Raw genomic sequence first — 21665 nt, forward strand, 5'->3', positions numbered from 1 at the left:
GCCCTTGTGTTAGAGCAGAGCGTTCACTTGTATGGTGGCTGGGTGCTGTTGGTCAGCCTGTCCTGGGGTTGTAGAAGTGATTACTATAAGACCCTAATTATGTCCCATGGAACATTGGTTTGTAGTCAGAGTCCTGTTTTTCATTTCCAGCAATTAAATAACTCTTAAACTAAAATGGCATTTTATTTGACTCTTCCATGAAAACAATTCTGTAGTTCCACATGGGATTCCTGGTTGGAAGTAGGACATTGCAGCTGTTAACGCAAACTGGTCTGTTTGATTATAGACTTCAAACTCCATAGTCATGCCTGGCTAATGGTGTTCATAACAGACTTATTATAAGATAAGATTAGTTTGGAGGTGTCCTAGCAGTGGTGAACCAATGCATTGGTGTCTAAGGGGAGGTGCTGGGGAAGCAGGCTGTCCACAACCAGAAATACCTGGTTTTGTATTTTGTTTCCCCACAGTCTCGTGTGATTGTGCAACAGCCGGGAGAACGAAGCTTTCATTCTTTTTACCAGGTTCGTATTCGTTTGCGGAAACAAATGACTTTTCTCAAGTTTCCCAGACACGATAGGCAAAATATTTAAAGCTTTCACCCTCTCGTGTGTTTTGCAAAGGGTTCCCTTGTTGTTGCATCCCGGGTGATCTTAGGCTCTTTAGTTCTTTGAAGAGGCCTGGTCTAGGGAAGGAGCATGGGAAGATTTATTTTTTTCTATCCTCCTTTCCCATATTAACACATTTGTAAACTTAAAAGGAGGCTAACTAAACAAATATGGCAGAATATTGGACTTTGACTCACTGTTTTATTTGTAATAAGTAATCCCTCTATGTTCTCTCGAGGCCTTTAGTCCATATGGAAGTAATTTTATGACACCAAGATGACTTTCTTTTTTTTGGGGGGTGGTTCTTTTTAATGTCTTCCATATTGTATGCTGGTTCCTTGTGTGTCCTTTGGGGGAAATGGTCAGCCTATTAGTATAACCTTTATTCTCAGTTTTGCAGTGAGGGAAACATAGGTTTATGTATTTTTTTCCCACTTACACAGTACTCCATGATGGCATGTTAGCACCTTTCTCATGAATGTGTCATTTCCATATTGGAAAGTCTCTGTGTATAGCAGAGAAGGTAAATGTGCTTGTCACGACACAGCTGCGGCATGTCATGTAAACATGTCTGGTCTGTGAAGAGGTTCAGGCTTGTTTTCTAAACAGTTGTGTCACTCAAAAGGACAGTCATTTAGGCAACCTCTTTCTGGTGGTCAGAGCCTGACAATGATGCAGACTCTGTATTTTGCACGTTGTGCTTGTAACTCCAGATACTGTAGCTGGTTCTTCTGTAGCAGTTAGTTAATGTTTTTATGATTTTGCTTGTCAAGCAGGTGAATAAGACACAGAAAAAGGAAGGATTTTATTTTTTTCATTCACCATTTCTTAAAATACTCTTTGTACAGCTCCTCCAGGGTGGTTCTGACCAGATGCTACGTTCTCTACATCTTCAGAAGGATGCATCTGCATACAACTATATTTGTCCTGGAGCACAGCTAAAGGTGAGGGTGTTGTCAGTGAGTTAGAGGTAACTTGTCTTAAAATTGTAAATGCTTCTTGAAATACCTAAAGTACTGCTGAGCTAGCAGAAGCTGAGACCAAAATTTATGGGATGAATATGGAAAGGTGACATCAATGTGCTATTTTTAATGGAGCTTCTGGCCCTAGAAGACAAAGCATACATGTACTTGTGCATACTACATTTGTGTCTGCTTATAAAAAGCAGTAAAATATAGTAGGAGAGACATCACCTTTGTTAATAAATGCAGACATAGATATTTGGCCCATTACCAGTGACAGACTTTTCATGCTTCATAATGGGTAACTTAAGCTGCATTCTGGACCAAAAAGGTCAAAAGGACTATAAGGACTCATTTTTTTTTTACAGTAGGACCATTTAAGTTACTGAAGCATTCATTCTTGATATCTGACTTACCCTCAAGGGGGCCTCTGAGCAGGAAAGAAGGGAATGAACCCATAAAGTTTTTAGGACAACAAGATCCTGAACACTTTAAATATGTCTGGAGTTGTCCCTAGTGTTGTTGCTCTGAAGCAGGGGCCAGACAAAAGGCTCCTTGATTTCCTAATTGCTTTCTTGAGACGCTCTTTGGCAAACAAACCCACAGACCTTCTCAGATGCTTTTATCAGTTTCTCTGGAAATCTGCAGTGAAAACAAACCCAGATGATTGGGAAGGGAGTGAGGCAGAGGCTCATCTTGAGAAAGATGATGACCAGATTTTTACTGCTGGTGCTCTGCATCTTTTACTCAGAGGGTCTGTGACTGCACTACTTGTAACCGTTGTTCTGATTTTTTTATGAATCACTTCTACTCTTTCACGATAAATTCCACTGGGAAAGTACTATTTATTCATGCTGTGATGCATTTCTGTATCTCATTGCTGCTAGTATACATGTGTGTCCAATGTGGGGTTCAGCGTATAAGCATACAGTATGGCATTAGAATAAGTTGAGAAATCTCATGACAGTGTCTTGCATCTGAAAAATAACAAAGTACATATCTATTTCCCATGGACTTGCAAAATCTTTGCTTTCTCACAGTTGACTTGCATTAAGCCTCTCATGTCGCAAACATCTCTTTCCCCTCAGTGTTCCATCAATGATGGTGCAGAGTTCAAAGCAGTAGCTGATGCCATGAAAGTGATAGGCTTCAAGCAAGAGGAGATTCAGACTGTCTACAAAATTGTGGCAGCCATTCTTCACTTGGTAAGCTCTCTGCCCAGAGGTATGAGTAGGCTCTTCTTCAGGAGGGTTCAAGCAGTTTACTTGTACTTCCAGCAGCTCTAACCTTCTCGCTGCAGAAGCAGTTGGAAGATCTGTTGGGTAGAAAAGTGTATACAGTTTACAACTTCCAGTGGTGAGTGAATCTCCTTGATGAAATAGGACACTGCAGTAATAATGGAAGATCACATTTATTCCTGCATACTCCAGATCCCCAAACAGACGTACCACTAAGTACTAGGAGCTGTTAAATGTTCTGAAAAGGAATTGTTTGGGTTTGGCAGCGAGCGGGTAGGGAGCTCTCATGTCTCTATCCTTCTGTCCCCTTTTGCCCTCACGGTCCCCATCACCACTGTGGTTTTGCTGGGGAGACGGTAGTTCACTTCGTGGTGGAGGCTTGAGAACAGCCAGAGACAGGAGACCTCTTAATTCTCTGTATTCTGATGTTAAGGAAATCCATTCTTCACCCGTATTCTCCTGGGACCCACAAAGCCTCCTTCCCTGCGCAGTGTCCCTGTAGCTCAGCTCTTAGGTTTTCTTGAGGAGAGAGACACTGCAGGTGGGCAGGAGGAGGATGGCAAAGAAAACTGCAGCTTTTCCAATTCTTTCTCCTCCTTGGGATAGTTGTGCCACAGTGCTGGGGAAGGAATGAAGGCAGAGCAGAGTCAGGCCTTGCAGGCAGGATGGGAGGCCACCTGCTCCTGTAGACAATGCAGTGGTATTGCTACTTCATTCTGGCACTGCAGGTATTCAGTAACAAATCTGTTGTGGTAGTGTGCTGTCAGTCCAGTCCTATTAGCCATGCTGACTTGTCAGCTTCACCAGAATATTGGCATTACCTTTGTGGGCAGTAGCATTACAATAAGAATGGCAGCCTAGTGCTTCTGCAGTGAAGGTAAAATGCTACGTCCAGCGTTTGTATACTTAACGTAATTTCCCATCTGATCAGACTCTGAATCTTGAGACAGTGTTTGATTAAACATCTGGAAGTGTTTGATGTAATTTTTTTCCACAAGCTGAGCTGAACACTGAGCAGGAATGCTTTTCTTTGAGTCAGGCTTTGCTGCTTCCACTGATGTTGGAGCTTTGTGGGTACATGGATATGCAAGGCCTACCCTTCTAATGTGTTAGGAGATTTACTGACTTGAATAGCAGGTGGAATATGGATGAACTTGGGGTGTACTGATTCATATTAATAAAAGACAGATTGAGAAATCAAGTTTCTTGCTACCTATTACAGGGGAACTTGAAGTTTTCTGTGGATGGTGATACGCCTGTAATAGAAAATGGCAAGGTTGTGTCGATCATTGCAGACTTGCTGTCAACAAAATCTGACATGGTGGAGAAGGCTCTTTTGTTTCGAACTGTAGCTACAGGTCGGGATGTCATTGACAAACAACATACTGAACAAGAAGCCACCTATGGCAGAGATGCCTTTGCAAAAGTGAGTTTGAATTTCCTTTCTCTGCACCTAATTTTGTATGTGACAGTAACTCGGATGCATTTCTTTTGCCTTTTGGTTGAGTTGTACTTGGTGCAGCAAAGAATGGTGATGCTTGAGGAAGGCATTCAATATTAAATTGCCTTCATAATTGCACATTTTTCAAGGCTCAGGTCCCAGCAGGATTCCTGAGTGGCTCAATAAGTATAGTGCTTGCTGAGACATGGAAAGTCTGTACTTCATGCGGATTTATTTCTGAATGTATGTGCTCCTGTGTTCTATAGGGGGATTGCAGAGCAGCACTCTCCCTACCCTTTCTTGGCTATGACACAGCATGCACCACAACCAGCGGTGCTTGCGGCACATGAAAGAGGGGAGGGAGCTGCAAGCATGGCTTGCTGGCAGCTGCAAAAGGAATACATTGTACAGGGCTGAATATTTAGCGAAATACAATTCTTGACTTCATTTAGCAGTTAAATTCAAAGATTAAAGCGTGGAACTGTAACATGTAGAACTCATGTTGGAAACCCAAAGTGCTATCTTTTTTTTGGAAAGGTAGATACTGATGACAGAAGGGAGTGATAATTGTCCTTCCTTTGCTAAGAAATCGAAGAACAAATGAGGCTATGAAGATCCTTGATTATTAACTTGACTTTTTTTCCTAAGATTATATGTTTGCACAGCTTCGCAGTACATTTTGAACATCTAGACTTCGAAGATACCTATGCCTAAAGAACATTTTATTTTTGAAAAGTGAACAGGAATATTTTACTGCCATTGTATTCGGTTGTTAGGTTTCTATAACTGACCTCTCACTTGCTCTTCAATATTGTTAAATAATTCTCAGGAATGGAAGTTATTAGGCAGCTGAAAAGCAGACTGGAATCAAATTAGGGGAACCGCTGTACCTAGTGACTTCACTAGGATTTAGACGTCATGTAAATGAGTTTTGGAAGAAAGAAAAAAAAATACTTTCATAGAATATTTTCTTCATGTCAGTAGCTGTTCACTTTTAGCAGAATGTCATCTGTAGCTTTTGTGTAGTTAGGGCAGCATCCTGAATTAAGCTTTGTAGCACCACGTGTTGCGTTTACCAGAAAGAACTGAGACAGATGCAGGCAAAATTCCTCAGTATTTGTTTCTTGGCAGGCTATATACGAGCGCCTCTTTTGTTGGATTGTGACACACATCAATGATGTGATTGAAGTGAAGAACTATGACACTACAATACATGGGAAAAACACAGTCATTGGCGTCCTGGATATCTATGGCTTTGAAATATTTGACAATAACAGGTGAGCCACGTTGTTAAAGCACAGTGCTTTGCCTTCTCCTTTCCCAGAAAACTGATCACCTTTTTTTCTTATGTTTTTGCAGTTTTGAGCAATTTTGCATTAATTACTGCAATGAAAAGCTACAGCAGCTCTTTATTCAGCTGGTTCTAAAGCAAGAGCAGGAAGAGTACCAGCGAGAGGGAATTCCCTGGAAGCATGTGAGTGATTTGGCAGGGGAGGGAGAGGTCGGCTTGAGGTCAGTGTACCAGCATAAGTCCCAGATCTAAAGTTGCTCCACATGTACACTGCTGTCGAAGTCGATAGGACATCTGTGTCCATGCCAGCTGTACTGTCAGACTTGCTGTCTGGAAATCAGGCTGTGGAAGAAGCTAACCAATTACCTCGCAACATTTCTTTATTTGCCATGGTGTGGGAAAATAAGTGACTCCAGGTCTGAGTTAAAACATCTTGTGGCATCTCTGTGATGCCACACACACCACTGCGTGTTTCTGTTCTGAGTGCTTATGTGTTTTGTCTAGCTCTAGGTATTAAAGTGTAAAAATCTTGAATTCTCCTGTTCAAATTTCTTTCATAATGCCAAAGACAAGATGCACAGTTTTCACTGTGGTGACTGTGCATGGTTGAAATTTAAAAGACATTTTAAAGTGCATTCTGTAGCAGTTGATTTTTAGCAGCGGTCTCAAGATTTATGTGAGGTGTTTGAAAAATCGCCTTCTCTGCTGTTTAGTGGTAGAAGAGTAGCCTGCTTAATTTTGACTTGGTGATGTGCATATTGAAAGCTGATTGCTCCTCCTTTGAACGGTGGGCCCCATTCTCTCTGTCAGACACATGGTACTATTCATCAGTGGCCAACACTGGTATGCTCCTTTTTCACTAGCCAAAGTCACAAATATACCCGTTCTTTGTTTTTTACAGATTGATTACTTCAACAATCAGGTCATCGTCGACCTGGTAGAGCAACAGCACAAAGGGATCATTGCCATTCTGGATGATGCCTGCATGAATGTTGGAAAAGTTACAGATGAGATGTTCCTCGAGGCTCTTAATAACAAGCTAGGGAAGCATGCTCATTTCTCCAGCAGAAAGGTAACGTAGTCCTCCGTACCCTCAAAACTTGCTTCCTTTCCTGTGTGATACCTTTTCTATTTTTGGGGGCATAATGGAATAAGGAAATAGACTCGAAGGGTGGCTGAGGTTGGAATCGTCACCATTGAGTATGAAATGAAATGCCTATGAGCAGCAGCAGCAGCTCCGAAGTACAGAACAGGCCGTCCGGTGTGGGTTTAGGTCACGCCTCGGGCGGCCCTGTACCCGGCAGAGGGAGCTAAAGTATGTCCAATGTGAGATCAGTTTTATTCCAGGCATAAAAGAAGCTGAGATCGTGCCTTGACATATCATGATGTCATCTGTAACCAATCGATGTGCAGTTTCAACCCACGTGACATTCTTCCCAGGCTGCTCTAATACATAGTGACAGTGAAATTATTCACACTTCTGCTTTATTACAGCACTGTGATTTTTTTTTTTCATTGTCATTGGCTACAAAACATATTCATCTCAGATTGTACCTATGATCATCCAGGCCCCTCGACTTGCTTTGTTTTTGGTACAATGTACGAATTAAAAGGCTTTATTTATTCCTCACTTGGCAGCATATTGAAAACATGGTCACCAGCCTGATTAATTTGAGAATCTTTCACACTGAGTAATCAAATAAGGGCCTTTAATTTATTGATGTCTCTCTACTGAGAAATGTCATTTGAAATACATCATTCAGAATGCTGGTTCCCCCCTTCTCCCTCCCATCCCAGTACAATATTTTATGTAGGTCAGAAATACAAAATTAGCGTGGTTGTATAAGATATGTGCTAAAGGCTGCCTCCAGGGAGGCTGAATATAAACAATAGATCTGGATGTGGCTTGTTTGGGTAGAGGCTAGGATGAAAAGAAAATAACCACTTTTTCCTCCCAGATGTGGCTTTCCTTAAGTGCCCTTTAGCTGCAGCACACCTGACATCTCCTCTGCCACATGCATCCTAGCTGAGGGAGGGGGAAAGGGGAATCTTGCTTTCCACCTCAACCTAGATTTTACCTGCTTAAGCAGCAGATGCACAGCATGTTCTGAGTAAACTCACCTGAAAACAAGTATTTTCATGGAGCTAGTCTCCATTTCTACATTTTAATGCAAATTGATTCCTTTAGTAGTACTAATGATTGTGAATAGTGAAGCCTGGGGGGATGGAGTCTTAAATCCTCTGCAGTGGGGTGGTGTGGGAAGTGGTCCAGTTTCTGGAGCTTTCTAGTCAATAGATGTAAGCTGGTAGAGAAAGGAGTTCAGTTTCTGTTCTGTCCTTGGTCCCATGACTGCTAAGGTGGCATGGTTCCATCATGAAGAGAGCAGGTAGTACTTTGATACAGTGAGGAAGAGGACTGAATTTCATAAAGTATATGGGAGGCTATAAAATGAAAATTAAAAAAAAAAAAAATCTGTTTGAGTCCTTACCTTCAGGAGTCCCTTCGCAGCATAGGAAACATTAAAAGAAAATACTGCCAGTTGCAGCATTCCTCAGCAGGGGGTGGCATTGTCAGAAAACTGTTTGCACAGACTAAGAGGGAAACAAGGAATACTGGCATAAATAATGTTTATGGAGGGTATGATGTATCTTCCTGGCTTGCTAATTTCGAATTTAAATCAATATAGCCTTGAAAAAATTGACCCATAAAACTCTCAGCATCATAATTACTTTTTCCCCCTCTTGTGTCTTTGCAGATGTCCTTTACTAGTATCTAAGATATCTTCCTCAGTCCCATCTAGAACTGCTGTAGAAAACCTGAGCTTTCTAAGCCAGCCTCTTCTAGCTTGAATTAAAACAAAGGACTTGATTTCATTTCATAATTTGCTTTTGTAGACTGCAGTAGTTCTGTCCAGATCCTATAAAGTTCAGTGTGGATCAAAGCTGTTCCTCAAGAGTTAAAGTATGTGTGCTGATATGTTATGGGAACAGCTCCCATCTTTCAGCCTGAGTTAATGCTTCACTGCTCCCCTGTAGAGCGTGTTGGACACTAGCTCCATGTGGATAAGCTCTAAGGGGCTGCTGTGCCCTAAATAGTAGTGTCCTAGTTTGTGTACTGCATGTCTGATCTGCTGCTGTCTGCTTAGTTGTCCTGGTGAAAGCCAAACAAACCAGGAAAAATACTGGCAAACACTTCTACTATGAGTATTTGTGGCAAAATTTTATGTTCCTAGAGCATGGGTCATCCTTCTCTGAATTGTGTAATGCTAATCTAGATCTGTACAAATGCTAACTATTCTGATAGTACTTCTCAACATCACAGGTTCATTTTTTCAGCCTCTTTAAGTTCTGATTTTTTTTCAGTTGATCTTTTACTATTAAAGGATCAAGTGCAGAGATAGTGTATGAATTCCTAAATCTTCAAATAGTGGTAAGTTCTCATTAGTGTCAATCTCAACAAGCTGATTGTGAAGGCATTGTGTAGGAGAAGGTCCATTCTAGTCCACCTGATGTAGTATCTTCCAAGACACTAGGCAATAGTGAAGGTCTAAGTAACAGAAGAATATGGGACAAATGTATAATGATAATTTGATGTGCTCCCAGTCTCCAGTGATCTGCAGTCCAGGAACCTCCTGAGTCAGGGCTGGTGTCCTTAATAGTTTGGGTTGTGTTGTTTTTTTGTTTTTGTTTTGGTTTGGTGTTTTTTTTTTTTCTTTATTTGACAAAGAATTCTACAGCTTAGGTACTCACGTGAAGAGCGCCTTACTTCCCATTTTCCTTCCTTCTCCCTTTTCCCTTGTAGGTTACATCTGTTGCCTCCTAGTTCTTGAACAGCAAAACACAGTTCTCTGTGTCTTCCAATACATCATCTCCATGTCGCTTGCCATGGTCTCCTGATGTTTCTTTCTTAACCTGAAGAGGCTTAGTTCATTTGGCCCTTCCTCCTGTAGCAGTCAGTCAGTACTATTGATTGTTTTTGCCCTTCATCAAGCCGCTTCCAGTTCTCCTGTGTCCTTTTTGAGATAGAGGGTAGTTAAGATACTTTCTGAGTTGGGAATGGACAGTTTGGGGCCCATCATTTGCCATGAACTTTGGCATTTCTCTGTGTGTATCGCTGTATTTATGTTGAATTTCATTTGCTCTTCTTTGCCATTCCTTTAGCCTCTCATGTCTTCCTGCAGTTCTTTGCAGCCAGCCATTGTCTTTACTTCCCTGAATAATTAAGTACCATCAACAAGCCTAATCACCTTCCTACTACCCTCGGGTTATGCATCATTTCAGATGATGTCAACAGTGGAGACCACAGTGCAGGCCCCTGCAGGACTCCTGTTTCCCATCTTTCCAACAGTTATCTGTGTGAGGACCCTTTCTCTTATCTTTCATAGCAGCTTAAATTCTTTGAGTTGTTAGTGAGGAACCTTGTGAAAAGGCTCACAGAAATCCAAGCAGACTATCAACTACATCAATACACTTGCTGTTCCTTTTTAGTATTTTCAACTGATTTGCCCAGTAGACAAGAAGTTCACAGAGAGAAACATTCCGTAAAAAACCTAGCATCCTGTTAAACCACCTTCCAGTCTCTCCAGTACTGGATGAGTTTTAAGCGAGAAGCTTGTGCAGCCAGCTGTGTCCTGTCTGGTAGCAACAGTTGGTTCATTTCATTATGTTTTTGCTTGTCTTATACCTCTTCTGTTGACGCGTAGGTTTGAGATGCATGTTTTGGGTGGTTGAAAAAAGGCATTACATCCTCTATAGCTCCTTGCTGGTGAACACAGCTGTAAAAAGAAAAATTACTTTGTTTTCCTGATGTGGCCTCATTTCTTCATTTTCTCTTGTGTTCCTTCTACACCTTGGTCATCTATCAGCTCTGCAGACCCTGGTGTGCTTCCTGCTCCTGTTGTGCTGGACTACTTGTACCTTTGTAAACTTCTTGTTATTCAAACTTTATGGTTTCCTCTGTGTGATTTTTTTTTTTTAATTATTTTATTTTTTTACACCTGTCAGTTTGAGCCAATCTATTTTCTACTCTTGGACACAGGCAAACTTGTTTGGAGGGTATCTTCCTGCTTCTAATAATCTCTCCTGCCCTGCAGTTTAACCATGCTAATTTCCTCTTTTATTTTCCCAAGACTTTTGGTGGATAGTAGATACTTGCTCATAGCCCTCGGTGTTTTTAAATGGTGCCCATGCTTCTTGCAAAGACTTAATTCATCTACCTGCCCCTTTTGGCTCATTTTTATCTTGTTCACTTTTTTTAATTAAGCTGAGCCCGATGGATTTTTTGGCTTCTGTTACTCCTGCAGGGATGAGTGTATTATGGTCACTGCTACTGAATGGCTGCCATGTAGGCACTTGACATCTTTGTTGTAGTAAAGGAACGTGATGGGAAGTCTGAGCTGAGAGCAGAGCGTTGGAGCTGTGACCACCCTGGGTGGATCTCAGATGATCCAGAGTGACTTGGGACAGAACAAGCATTGCTATTGTAACTGTCCTATTTCGATTGCTTCATTTCTTTGCTGAGGAGTGATACTGCAATGGAAAAAAATATACAGGAAGACTTAAAGTAATGAATTAACTTCTAGCTGCAATGTTTCTCTAAGTGCACAAATGTTCTTTTTGCATAATGGTGTTTCTGAGATAGCATCAATTTTTTAATAAAAATATAGGCTCTTGCAACTTGATTTTGTACAAATATATGTTCTTATAATGCATCCATGAAAAAATATTACAAAGCAGTGTTATAACTGGATTTCACATCTACACATGCATATATAAAATGGAATAACTGTAGTTTCCATTTTTATTTCCAATGCATATTGTTCTTCTATGAAACTTGAAAATCCACGGGTGAGTTTTAATGTATGTGAATTTATTTTAGCTTTGTGCAACTGACAAGACGCTGGAGTTTGACAGAGACTTTCGAATCAAGCACTATGCTGGAGATGTGATGTAAGTTTCTTTCAGAAATAAAGTTGCACCTTCTATTTTTGTCTTTTAGCTAGCTTTGAAGTGGTACAATATTCTAATTTAATGCTGCTTGTGGTATGAACCAGAATAGCTGTCATACAGAATTACAGAGTGCAGCAGTTGCTTATCAATTAAATCTTATGCTGGTTACTTGCTATACAGAATATCATTTTGTACTTGGAATTGAAACAAAAGGAGAATATGGGGAGGGGGGATGAGAGAAGAGCAGTGCTTTAGGAAAAAAAAGGATGGGGGTCAAAAAAAAAGCCAGCACAGTTTATGCAAGAAAACTATACTGAGCTAATAAAATCTGGTTTAGACATCTGTTTAGTATGATTATATAACTCTCTGGCTTTAAATTCTCAAATCAGTTTGAGCAGACTCAAAATACAGGGTAGTGTTAAACTGCAATAAGTATCAGTGCAAGGAGCCTTCCCTGTTCAGGTTGAAAAGTTTTCTGTACCTGAAGCCTACAAAAATGGCTACAGCATGTGACAGTAATATGAAGGAAGATTAAGTAGAAGTGAAAGATGCCCATATGTTAGAAACTGTTCCCTGGGAAAGCTGTTGTCTGGAATATCAGTGGAGTGATTTAATGGTTTAGGATTTGTGTTAACCCCCCATGCCAGCAGAATCTAAAGGGAGTTAATGAGGAAATAATTTAGGATTTATTTTACCCTGGGATTAAATTTACCTTTAATTTATAAGGGTAACCAGTGGGATCATACTGGAGCCCATTCAGCACAGCTAGATTTTGTTCTGCAGTCTTTGCTGAGCGACTGCAGATAGACATCCCTTATTTCAAAGCATTTTGCCAAAGAGGAGAAAATACGAGGTGCCATATTAGTGGTTGAACCTTCTGCACTGCCAGTGGCTGAAAAATTTTGTAAAAGAAAACTGAAACGTGGAAACATTTGCAGATAATACTTGAGCCTAGTTGTGTTATGTGGAGCAGTACGATTTGAGGGTGGCTCCGTGCAGGGATTTGAATGTTGTTGGGCTCTGGATCCCAGTGCCTGCAGTTCAGGTGCAGGCTTCCCTGGGGGGTATCTGAAGCTCCAGAAGAACTAGGTGGGAGTCACTGAATGGGGAGATTTTGGACCTTTTCTTTGAGGACAGAGCGCTGTCTGTCTTGAGTCTTGGAGAAGAGATGAAACTCTGAAACGATAGTCTTTCAGGGTGGTATTTCTGTGGGAACAGAGGAAGGAAAGAGTCCAAAATGTATGCGTGTGTTGATTTCCAAGAGAGTTCCCTAGTCACTGGTTATAGGCTGCTCTTGATTTCAGGCACTCACCCACTAGAGAATCTTCCCTGACACCAAGAGAGGGACGGACTAGACATATTGAAAAAGAAAACATCATTCCTGTAGGATTTAACACAAACACATGCTCTGAATTTAGAGGCAGAAGTCCTGAGTGTAACTCTTGAATTTAGGCCATCTGCAACTTGCTCAAGTCCTGCTAGATGTCTCAGCCATCATGCTCTTCACCTGCATGGTTCAAATAACTTTCTAAAACTATATGTATGTTGTTCCTGCACTGGAGGTGGAAAGCTGGGCAGAAAGATCTAAGTCTCACACAGTGCTCATGCAGCAAATTAGTGATAGGTTGGGAAGCAGAGCTGGATTCCTGACTAGCATCTGCTGTGTTTGTAGGAGTGCAAAGATGCTGATTCCACACTGATAACCAGCAGCCCAGAAAAGGACTTTGCTTCTTTGCATTTAACTCTGTTTTCCTTTTTTTTAGTTACTCAGTCACTGGATTTATTGACAAAAACAAGGACACTTTATTTCAAGACTTCAAGCGCCTCATGTACAACAGGTAGGAATAAAAATATTAAGGAGGTGAATTTAAATCTGATTTGTCTGAATCCTTTTTTATAGAGTGGATGCTAGAAGAAACTAATGTTTTCACTGATGCTATCTTTACTGTGTGTGCAGTGCACATGAATAAACACATTGCTTTGGGATTTGATCTTTGTATATCCACCGTGACCCAAAGGCTGTTAGTTTGATTTTTCAGGATAAAGTCCTTATTCTGTATACGTTGTTTTTGTTCTGATATAACCTTTAGTTTAACTAAATTTAAAATGTGTGTTTGAAACCAACTCATGCAATCAAGATAGCTGTGCAGAGATTACCTGTGCTGCTTGATTTGTCATTAACCAGGTTTTTGGACCAGTTGCAAATGTACCATTACTGATCTCTCTTTAATCAATGCTAAAGATACTGAGTAGCATTTGGTCAAGACAGATAATCACTGCCCCAGCTAGAAGTCCCTGTTTTGAAAGAAAGTATAGGGTTGAGGGGGAAAATGGGCGAATAGATTTGAATCCTTTTCATATGTGCAGTGACATGAAAAATTTAAACCATGTAGTCACGTGTTATGAATACTAATCAGGCAAGTAAAAGTTGCCTTTGACAAGCAAATTTGAAATCCTGTCAAAATGTCTGTGTATCTATAAGTGCCCCAGAAAGCTGTTTTCCTTGACTGCTGGCATTCAACATGTTCTAATTATTTTGTGACTGTGGCCTATCTCAACCTTTCAGAGACTTTGCTCAGAGGTAGAAGTCAGCATAAAATAGCCTGCAGCTGCATGGACAACTCTGTTTACCTGGTTTAAAAGCTAGTACAAGTATTAACTTAGTTCACAATCCTGTTATGTTTACTTGAATAGTCTTGCTGTTTGTGTTTTCAAGACTTCACATTAACCAAAAATCTGCAAAATATTTGCTGTACAGAGGTTTTGTTAAATTTAGCCTCTGTTTTCCTTTAATTCTCTGGTAAAGGCTGTTCACAAAGACCACTTACAGCATATTAAAGCATGTGATAGATTGGCTATTAGATTGCTGTAACTGCTTTCAGCTTTTGTCTATTCCAGAGCTCTTGCCATCCATCATGGACATTTTACCTCACCTTCAACCCTTCAAGAAAATATAGGCTAAAATGTATGAATTACTTTATACATCAAGAATGGTGCAGAAAACCAGCTTGAAATCAGATAGCAGGTTTCAAGGGAGGATGTTGTGGGCTATGGTCTTAGTCTTTTCTGTTTTGATTAAATTCTTTATGTTTGTGTCAGTAAGGCAGGCTCTGCTTTTGATAGATCACTTCTGCAGGATTTTTACTATCCCATTACTACACATCTTTATCTGAAGAGGAGAATGCGCTTGTCATTTTTCCAGAATATTCAGTTGTAAGCTTCAACCATATATTGCTCAAGAGCAAGAGATATCTTGCCCAGGAATGTCATATTGGTTTGGCTGATACATTTTGAGCTGAAAACACCAGTAGATCTGGGTAGAAGCAAGCTGTTGAATTTTGAATTTAGCAGAAGTGCTGTTAGACTGTGCAATTAAAGAGACTGTCTTTTAGCTCTAACCCTGTGTTGAAGATGATGTGGCCTGAAGGTAAACTGAGCATCACTGAGGTAACCAAGAGACCTCTGACAGCTGCTACTCTTTTTAAGAACTCCATGATTGCACTAGTGGACAACCTGGCATCGAAGGTAAATATTTCTGTTTCAAAATTTACTCCAGCTTCTGATTAGTAGGGTGTAGCTTCTCTGTGGAGGGACTGCCACCTTCCTATCACTGCAATTAGTTGGAAAGCCAAGCTGATCAATGGCAGATGAGCTTTGGTTGTGACAATGGGCAGCTGTGAAGATCTCCTAGGAGAGTTAGCTGCCATCCCTGCATAAAGAAGGTGGATTTTTGTTTCCTCTGTGACCAGTGTATCTCTCACTTGTAGGAAAGCCAGTCTCTTAGGTAATAATTATTATATCAAATAAATAATAATCTTTAACAAAGCTCTTTTGGCAGGCAGCCCAAAGGATGTAGTTTCATGGTGGAGAGATTCTCTCTTTCTGGTTTTCAATGCCAAGTGACTTCCATGAAAATACAGGCAGGCCTGCATGATTTCCTTCTTTCCTCCTCTTTGCTGTGTCAGAGAGTGAGAAGTGAAACCTTTTATTTTATTAAGTAATTAAGTTATAGTAGAAAGTATTGCTTTGGCAAGCACCACTTTGTGTGAAGAAAGGTAGCTAAGGGAATGAACTGGGAAAGGAGCTGTTTGAATGCAGTGCAGCTGAGTGGCAGGATGAGGCGAGTAGTGTGATCCCTCATGTGAGCAGAGATCACTAAGAAATATTTGGGTGTTACTGATGCCAGGTGACCTTGCTGGACTCCTGGCATTTTGGTAACCTTGTAGAAGGCGTATGTGGTTCACAAGAGATGAACAGTAAGCCCAGAGTAGTGATATATGTTAACATTTAGAATAATTAAGCGATAAAGGGCAGTGTGTTCTGACTATCTTCTCGGGATTTGTGGTAGGAAAGGAAATGTTAGTGGCCAAAGATCTGGAGGAAGAACGTGCACGCAGATGTGGTAAGGCTAGGAAAAGCTTTGTAGAAAGATGATCCTTGTTCTAATAAGATGACTCTGTGAAGAGTAGAGCACTATTTGAATTTTTGCTTGGAGTGGCAGCCCTGTGAGTAACAAAGTCTTCATAGCTGCTGTCTTGGTCAGAGCACAGTCATACAGTGCTGGCTGTGCATAGGAAGAGAAAGCTATCCTCACTGGGAATATTACAAGAAATAATATATTGCTTCATGTTTTCCAGAATTAGGAGATGAAAACACTCTTGCTTTATATTTTTGACTTCTAGTTCTGGAGTGGATTTAATCTTCGGCAATAAATCTGCAGGAGGGCATGCAAGCCCGACCAAAGCTGTCTTGTGGTGCTAGCTGAGCTTCCTGACTGAGGAATGAAGCCCCATAGCTCTCCCCAGTACTGTTTGACTAAGGGCTGCTAAGAGGATGCCCTTGTTAGCCCAGCTGAAGGCCAGGTCTTGCTTTAGGCAGGCACCATTAGTAGAGATTGAGAGAGGTCCTACCCCACTGCCTGTGCAGCCAGAGAGGAGCTTTCCTGGACAGCAAATCATGAGCTGTTGGGGCTGAAGAAGGTGGCTGCGACCCTGATGGAAGGGAGATGAGGACAGGCTTTAGTCAGACTTTCCAAGGAGTCAAGATTTACCTGATCTGTCAGTCTTCCAAATAATTTGCTGGCTAGCCCTAACCTAAATTTGGTATAAAGATGTCAAGAACCCAGAGAGGTTTCTCTGTGTGTTGTGAAAATGAGTAGTTGGGGAAGGAAGAAAGAAGATTCTGATTGATGTTGCTTGTGGTTAGTGCAGTTCTCGGTCGTACAGAGCAGTCACGTTATCTCTTGCCTAGCCAAATGGGTAGGGAACCTGATGCACTGCAGTGAGATGTTTCGAGCAATACAGACAGCAACTGGGGGTGTTGTAGTGGAGGGCTGTGATCAAGGGGGGATATGGAGCTGTTGGTGGGGATGTTCAGCAAGCATTGGTGGAAAAACTTCATTTGCTTGTTTATTGGAAAAATTGTTCTAGGCCACCTGGTATTTGTAAAAATAGAATAGTCAAGAGAATGCCATGTGCTGTGGTGGTTTGAACAATTCCTGCAACTCACAGCAGGAGATGAAGAGTTGAAATCGCACACCATCCATCTTCAGTCAGTAGGTACCAAAATTCATCATTGAAGGCTGGCTGGCTTATGTGAAATGAGTTAGTTTCAGTCCATTTATCATTGGTATCTCTATCACAAATGTCAGCCTTTTTCAAGGATAGGCCATAACCAGGAACTGTTTCCAAGTCGAATTTAAGCTTGTGAATTCACTAGGAGGTTCCTGTGTGTGTCTTGGTATAGTCCTTTCCCATACTTTACTTTCCTTAAACTTTCATTAAGAAACTTTTATTGAAGATGTTGGGGTTTTCCTGATTTTTCTGTTGAATAGCAATGAAGAAAATTGTCTTAGAGCATTGTATTTCCCAGAGAATTATGGATCCCATTAAAGGGAAGGCTGTCATTAAACAAGTGTGTTTGTCAGGACTGAACAAGGACTCTTGCCAAGCAGGAAGGAGCCAAGGCCTGTCTTGGTTGTGCAGTGTTTTATGGCCAACCTTTAGCATGATGGAGAGCTGGAATGAAGGCGGTGAAATTTGCACTTTGGAGTCTGCTGTTTAAAAGTTTACATGGCTAACGCTCCTTGCAGAACGGTGTTTGTAGGTACTTAAGTTTGCAAACTAAGTTACGTTTTTGAGCTTTAGCTATTTTTAGTGGAGATCCTGGCTGTTATACATCTTAAAAACCAAAAAAAATTGGTGAGACCCATCCTGAAGTCAAGCTTATGTTACTTTAAAGGGTCTAAATTTTGGTGCGTCCTAGAAAGGAGAGGCTGCTTAGATAAGGGTCCTGAACACAATCATTGTGTACTTCAACTTCAAACAGTAAAACAGAGTGCAGAGAGATAGTGCTTCTGTTTGGCCATTCTGCCCTGAGGATCTCTTTGAGGTGACTTTTTGGACAGTTAATAATTATGTGCATGTTATTAGCAAGCTAATAACTGGGCATTCAAGCCATGCTTTGCTAGATACTGGTTATGCACAAATAAATGGGATGCTCTACCTCTGAGTCATTGCCAGTTTGGATACTTGTCTTGGCTCTCTTACTTCTGCTGGGGGTTGGAGAGCGGGTGAACAGTTGCTGTTCCTGGGCCGGTAAAACCACTGTCTCTTTGGGGGACACCACTCATTGCAGTTATGGGTACTGTAATTCTTCCCTCGGGTTGTGTTACTCATTTTTCCTGTGCTTAACTTGGGACCAGAGTTGCACTTCTGGGGATCAACAATGACAACGTCTATGTGTCTGACTGCGGTTTGGACCCTGCAGGACTTTTTTTGGGAAGCCTGTGGTAACAGCTGATGAAAACAGCTCTCTGAAAACAGCATTGCACAAGCGGTGGTGTGGTGTACAGATGTCAGAGGAATAAGGTTCCACAGGGAGAGGTAATACCAGTTCATGTTTTTCTCAGTTGTTTCTCAAAAAACCAAGAAGAAGATAGGCTTGTGTTTTGTTGCAGTTTGAGCTGATGATTTACTAGTTACTGGAGTGTGCCCAGTATGTAAGTGCAGTCAGCGCTGCTTTTCTCATCCTGGCCTCCCATTCCACCTAGGCTGTTCTTGCTTGCTTAATGTTTCTCTGTAAACTGTTTTAAAGCATATTTATGTGCTCTGTTTCTACAGTCCTCAAATAGAATGGCAGTCCAAGAGCTCTCCTTCATTGATACTTGTTTGGCCTTACTGGAAAGCTGCAGGTTTTTTGGCATTATCAACAGTGTCTTTAAACCTGTCATTTGGGGGAATACTCTCCAAAAATGCTAATTTGGTGGGCAGGAATAATAATAATAATAATATCAGAAACAAAGCTCAAAGTCTGTGAATACAGTAGCTGCAGCATTAGTTGGTTATTTAACTTTTCCGGTATTTAAAATAACCACCTTTAAAATTCTGTTTTGTTGGTATTCTGGTTTAAATCTGGAATTTGGTAATGAAGCAGAGTTGTGTGGTCCCTGAGAGGAAGAGGCAGGTGGTGTGGTTATTAGGGTGTCAGATGCTTCCATTAGGGTGAGTAGCATAAAACTGTTTTTAACGCTGCAGGAGCTGTTCATAAATACAGTTTTAACCTCAGCTGGTGTATGCACATGTCCATACGAGTATGAAGACTCAGGAAATAGGTTTTTGGAGGATTCTGAGTTGAAGTGGCGCTTATCAGTACTGGTATCTCAATAAAACTGTAATCCTCCAGACTTACTACACTGAGAGTCTTTTGGGCAGAAACCTCTGGTAGGTAGAAAAAAGTGCTTTTTTTTTTTTTCTCCCCCAAAAACAAATGAACCAAACCAAAAACTAGCTTTACAGAATTGCCATGTAACACTTCTCAAGCACATGTTTTACTGCCCGTGCTATTCTCTTGAGAATTTGGTCTTTCTGTGATGGATTACTTTGAGTGGCTTTTCTTTTAAATACTGACACAGGAAGTCCTTTGGTTGATGTGGTGTAAATGATGAGCTTCTCTAGGAACTCTTACTGGACATGCATCTCTTTTTTTTTTTTTTTTTTTTTTTCCCCCCTCCTTTTTTTTTTTCTTTTCTTTTTTTCCTCTCCTTCTTTGTAACTCCTTTTGTCTGACTCTTCTTTCTTCCATACCTCTCCTCTCCTATCCAGGTTGACAGGCTTCATCTGTAGTAAGTTATAATGTCATCACTGTGACTGATTGGACATATCCAGCACAAATTTGTCAGTCCTGTGTCGTCTCCCTTATCTAACGAGCTATAAACTATGGAAAAGAAATCTCTCAAGGAGGAGTTTGTTTAGGTGCAATGACTTTAAACTGGTTTGTTTTCTTTTTAACACTTAAAAGTCTAAAAATCCCTCAGCCTGAGATAAAAAAAAAAAAAAAATCAGTTACAATTGGACATCTAAACAGCTTTTGGAACTAGGGCCTTTGTGTCTCTGTATTTCAGTTCTTCCGTTTATAAAATGCAGCTCCCAGGCTTGACAGCCTCATGGTGCAATAATGGGAGCTGCATAATTATCCCCCTGAAGAGCTGAGGCTGGTGGGATTGTAAGCATGGAATAATCTACTTTAGAATTTACCCTAGTAGCTGTCGTTGCTGAGAGGCTTTAATTACACTGTAATTGCACTGATAGATGATCTCCTGTCGGTGCAGGAACTTCCTATTTCTGTTTTCCGAAAGGAAAGCAGCGTCTTGACTTATGTCTTTTATAGCAAATGCAGATACAGCCAATCGTCTCTGTGCTGGGCTTGAAGTCACAGATTTTTTGCATTGAGGTTTGCTGCATTTTTGAATGGCAAAGACATGAATGACAACCCAAGCAGCCAGCTTTGCAGTGATGACGGGAGTTTATGTATTAGCAATAACGAATCGCTGTGCACTGGACACTATAATGTCGGTAATGAACAAGTGATGCCATTTCCCTTGAGGCAGAGCAGGGGCGATGCGCTTTCTTGACTTCATGCTCCTAATGACTCTTTAATTTGGTACCTGTGTTCTCAAGATGTTGTAGTTCTGTGGATCAAATGTAGAATATTTGTGATATCAATCTCATCAAAGGATTTATATTCATCTTGACATCAGATGCTACACAACGGTACTGAGGGCAGATCTGGCATCGTCTGGCATCATTCTGATGTTAGTGATCCTGTTGCTAACACTGAGATAGGTCTGTCCTTAAGGGTAACTAACGTGTGAATGGCGAATTGGCCCAAGCCAAATATTAGCAAGAGGGGATGGTGAATGGTCTGCAATTCTCCCTTTCAGAACTGCAGACTCTTTCATAGCTTCTCAGTTCAGGTGTAATTCGGGGAGTCTCTGTATAACCTGCTTATTTCCAGTCATATAGGAGACTTGTTCTAGCAGAAGAATGACCTGGCCTTTGTTTCTTGCCGTACAACCGAGAGATTACAATACAGAGCTTATAAATTGCAGCCATCAGGTGCAGCAGACTCCTACTCCTCATCAATTATAGCTGCCATGACCACGTCAAACCTACTTCAACACTGATTCAAAGTTCAGAAAGGGCTGCTTCTACCTTCATAGTTTGACACACAATGTCTGAGAGAGTGTGAAGAGCACCGATGACAGCTGCATTCCCATGGCACAGCCGAGCTCTACAACTGAAGGAAAAATCGTCACCCACGCAGATTGCAAGTTCTGAGAGCTGGTAGGAGACTGTTGAGTGAATAAAGACCCTTGTAAACCTTCTTACCTTCAGTACAGAGATAACTTTCAGGAGAAAGCCAGAAAAGTTCATGTGTAAATCTCTTAGAACTCTTTAAACTGTACCAGCACATAATATTTCACCATTCTCTCCTTAAGGAAAGGAGAATAAATAGCATAGGTATGGGTTGTGTTGAATTACCATGGCAGAAGAAAGTGCTTCGTGTGGTGGTGACTCGGTAGAAGACCTCATGCAGAACAGAGCTGTTGCTTGGCTTCCTGGTGCCCCGGGGAAGTTGTGTCCTTAGTATTCCTTCCTTTTTTGAGCCCACTGCTCTCTGAGTATATGAAAAGAAGAGAAAGGTGAAGAGAGCACTGCCCTACCAGGGGGCTCAGCTGGTTCTTTGGAAGTGGGGCAGTTTTCTCTACTGCGTGCAGCTTTGCCTCAGTCTCCCTGGTACAGAAAGGAGCCAAACAAGACTGTGAAAGAGCTATCCCTGATGCCCTTCATAGGGAGAGATGAAGTCACTAGAGGAGAAGGGAGATGATATAAGAACGTA

The 21665-nt window shown here is 41.2% G+C and overlaps 1 protein-coding gene across 1 annotated transcript in view; it reads left to right on the forward strand.

Moving 5' to 3' along the window:
• Positions 1-21665, forward strand: part of MYO1D (myosin ID) — a 162772-nt gene that overhangs the window by 40280 nt on the left and 100827 nt on the right. The window contains exons 5-14 of the mRNA XM_052785020.1: positions 468-521; positions 1454-1549; positions 2656-2772; positions 4028-4231; positions 5378-5523; positions 5606-5720; positions 6439-6609; positions 11416-11486; positions 13250-13324; positions 14879-15011. Coding sequence (XP_052640980.1) covers positions 468-521; positions 1454-1549; positions 2656-2772; positions 4028-4231; positions 5378-5523; positions 5606-5720; positions 6439-6609; positions 11416-11486; positions 13250-13324; positions 14879-15011 — 1182 coding nt within the window. The remainder of the gene's footprint in view (positions 1-467; positions 522-1453; positions 1550-2655; positions 2773-4027; positions 4232-5377; positions 5524-5605; positions 5721-6438; positions 6610-11415; positions 11487-13249; positions 13325-14878; positions 15012-21665) is intronic.

This window comes from Harpia harpyja, chromosome 4 (genome assembly GCF_026419915.1).
Source record: "Harpia harpyja isolate bHarHar1 chromosome 4, bHarHar1 primary haplotype, whole genome shotgun sequence".
NCBI classification, from domain to species: Eukaryota; Metazoa; Chordata; class Aves; order Accipitriformes; family Accipitridae; genus Harpia; species Harpia harpyja.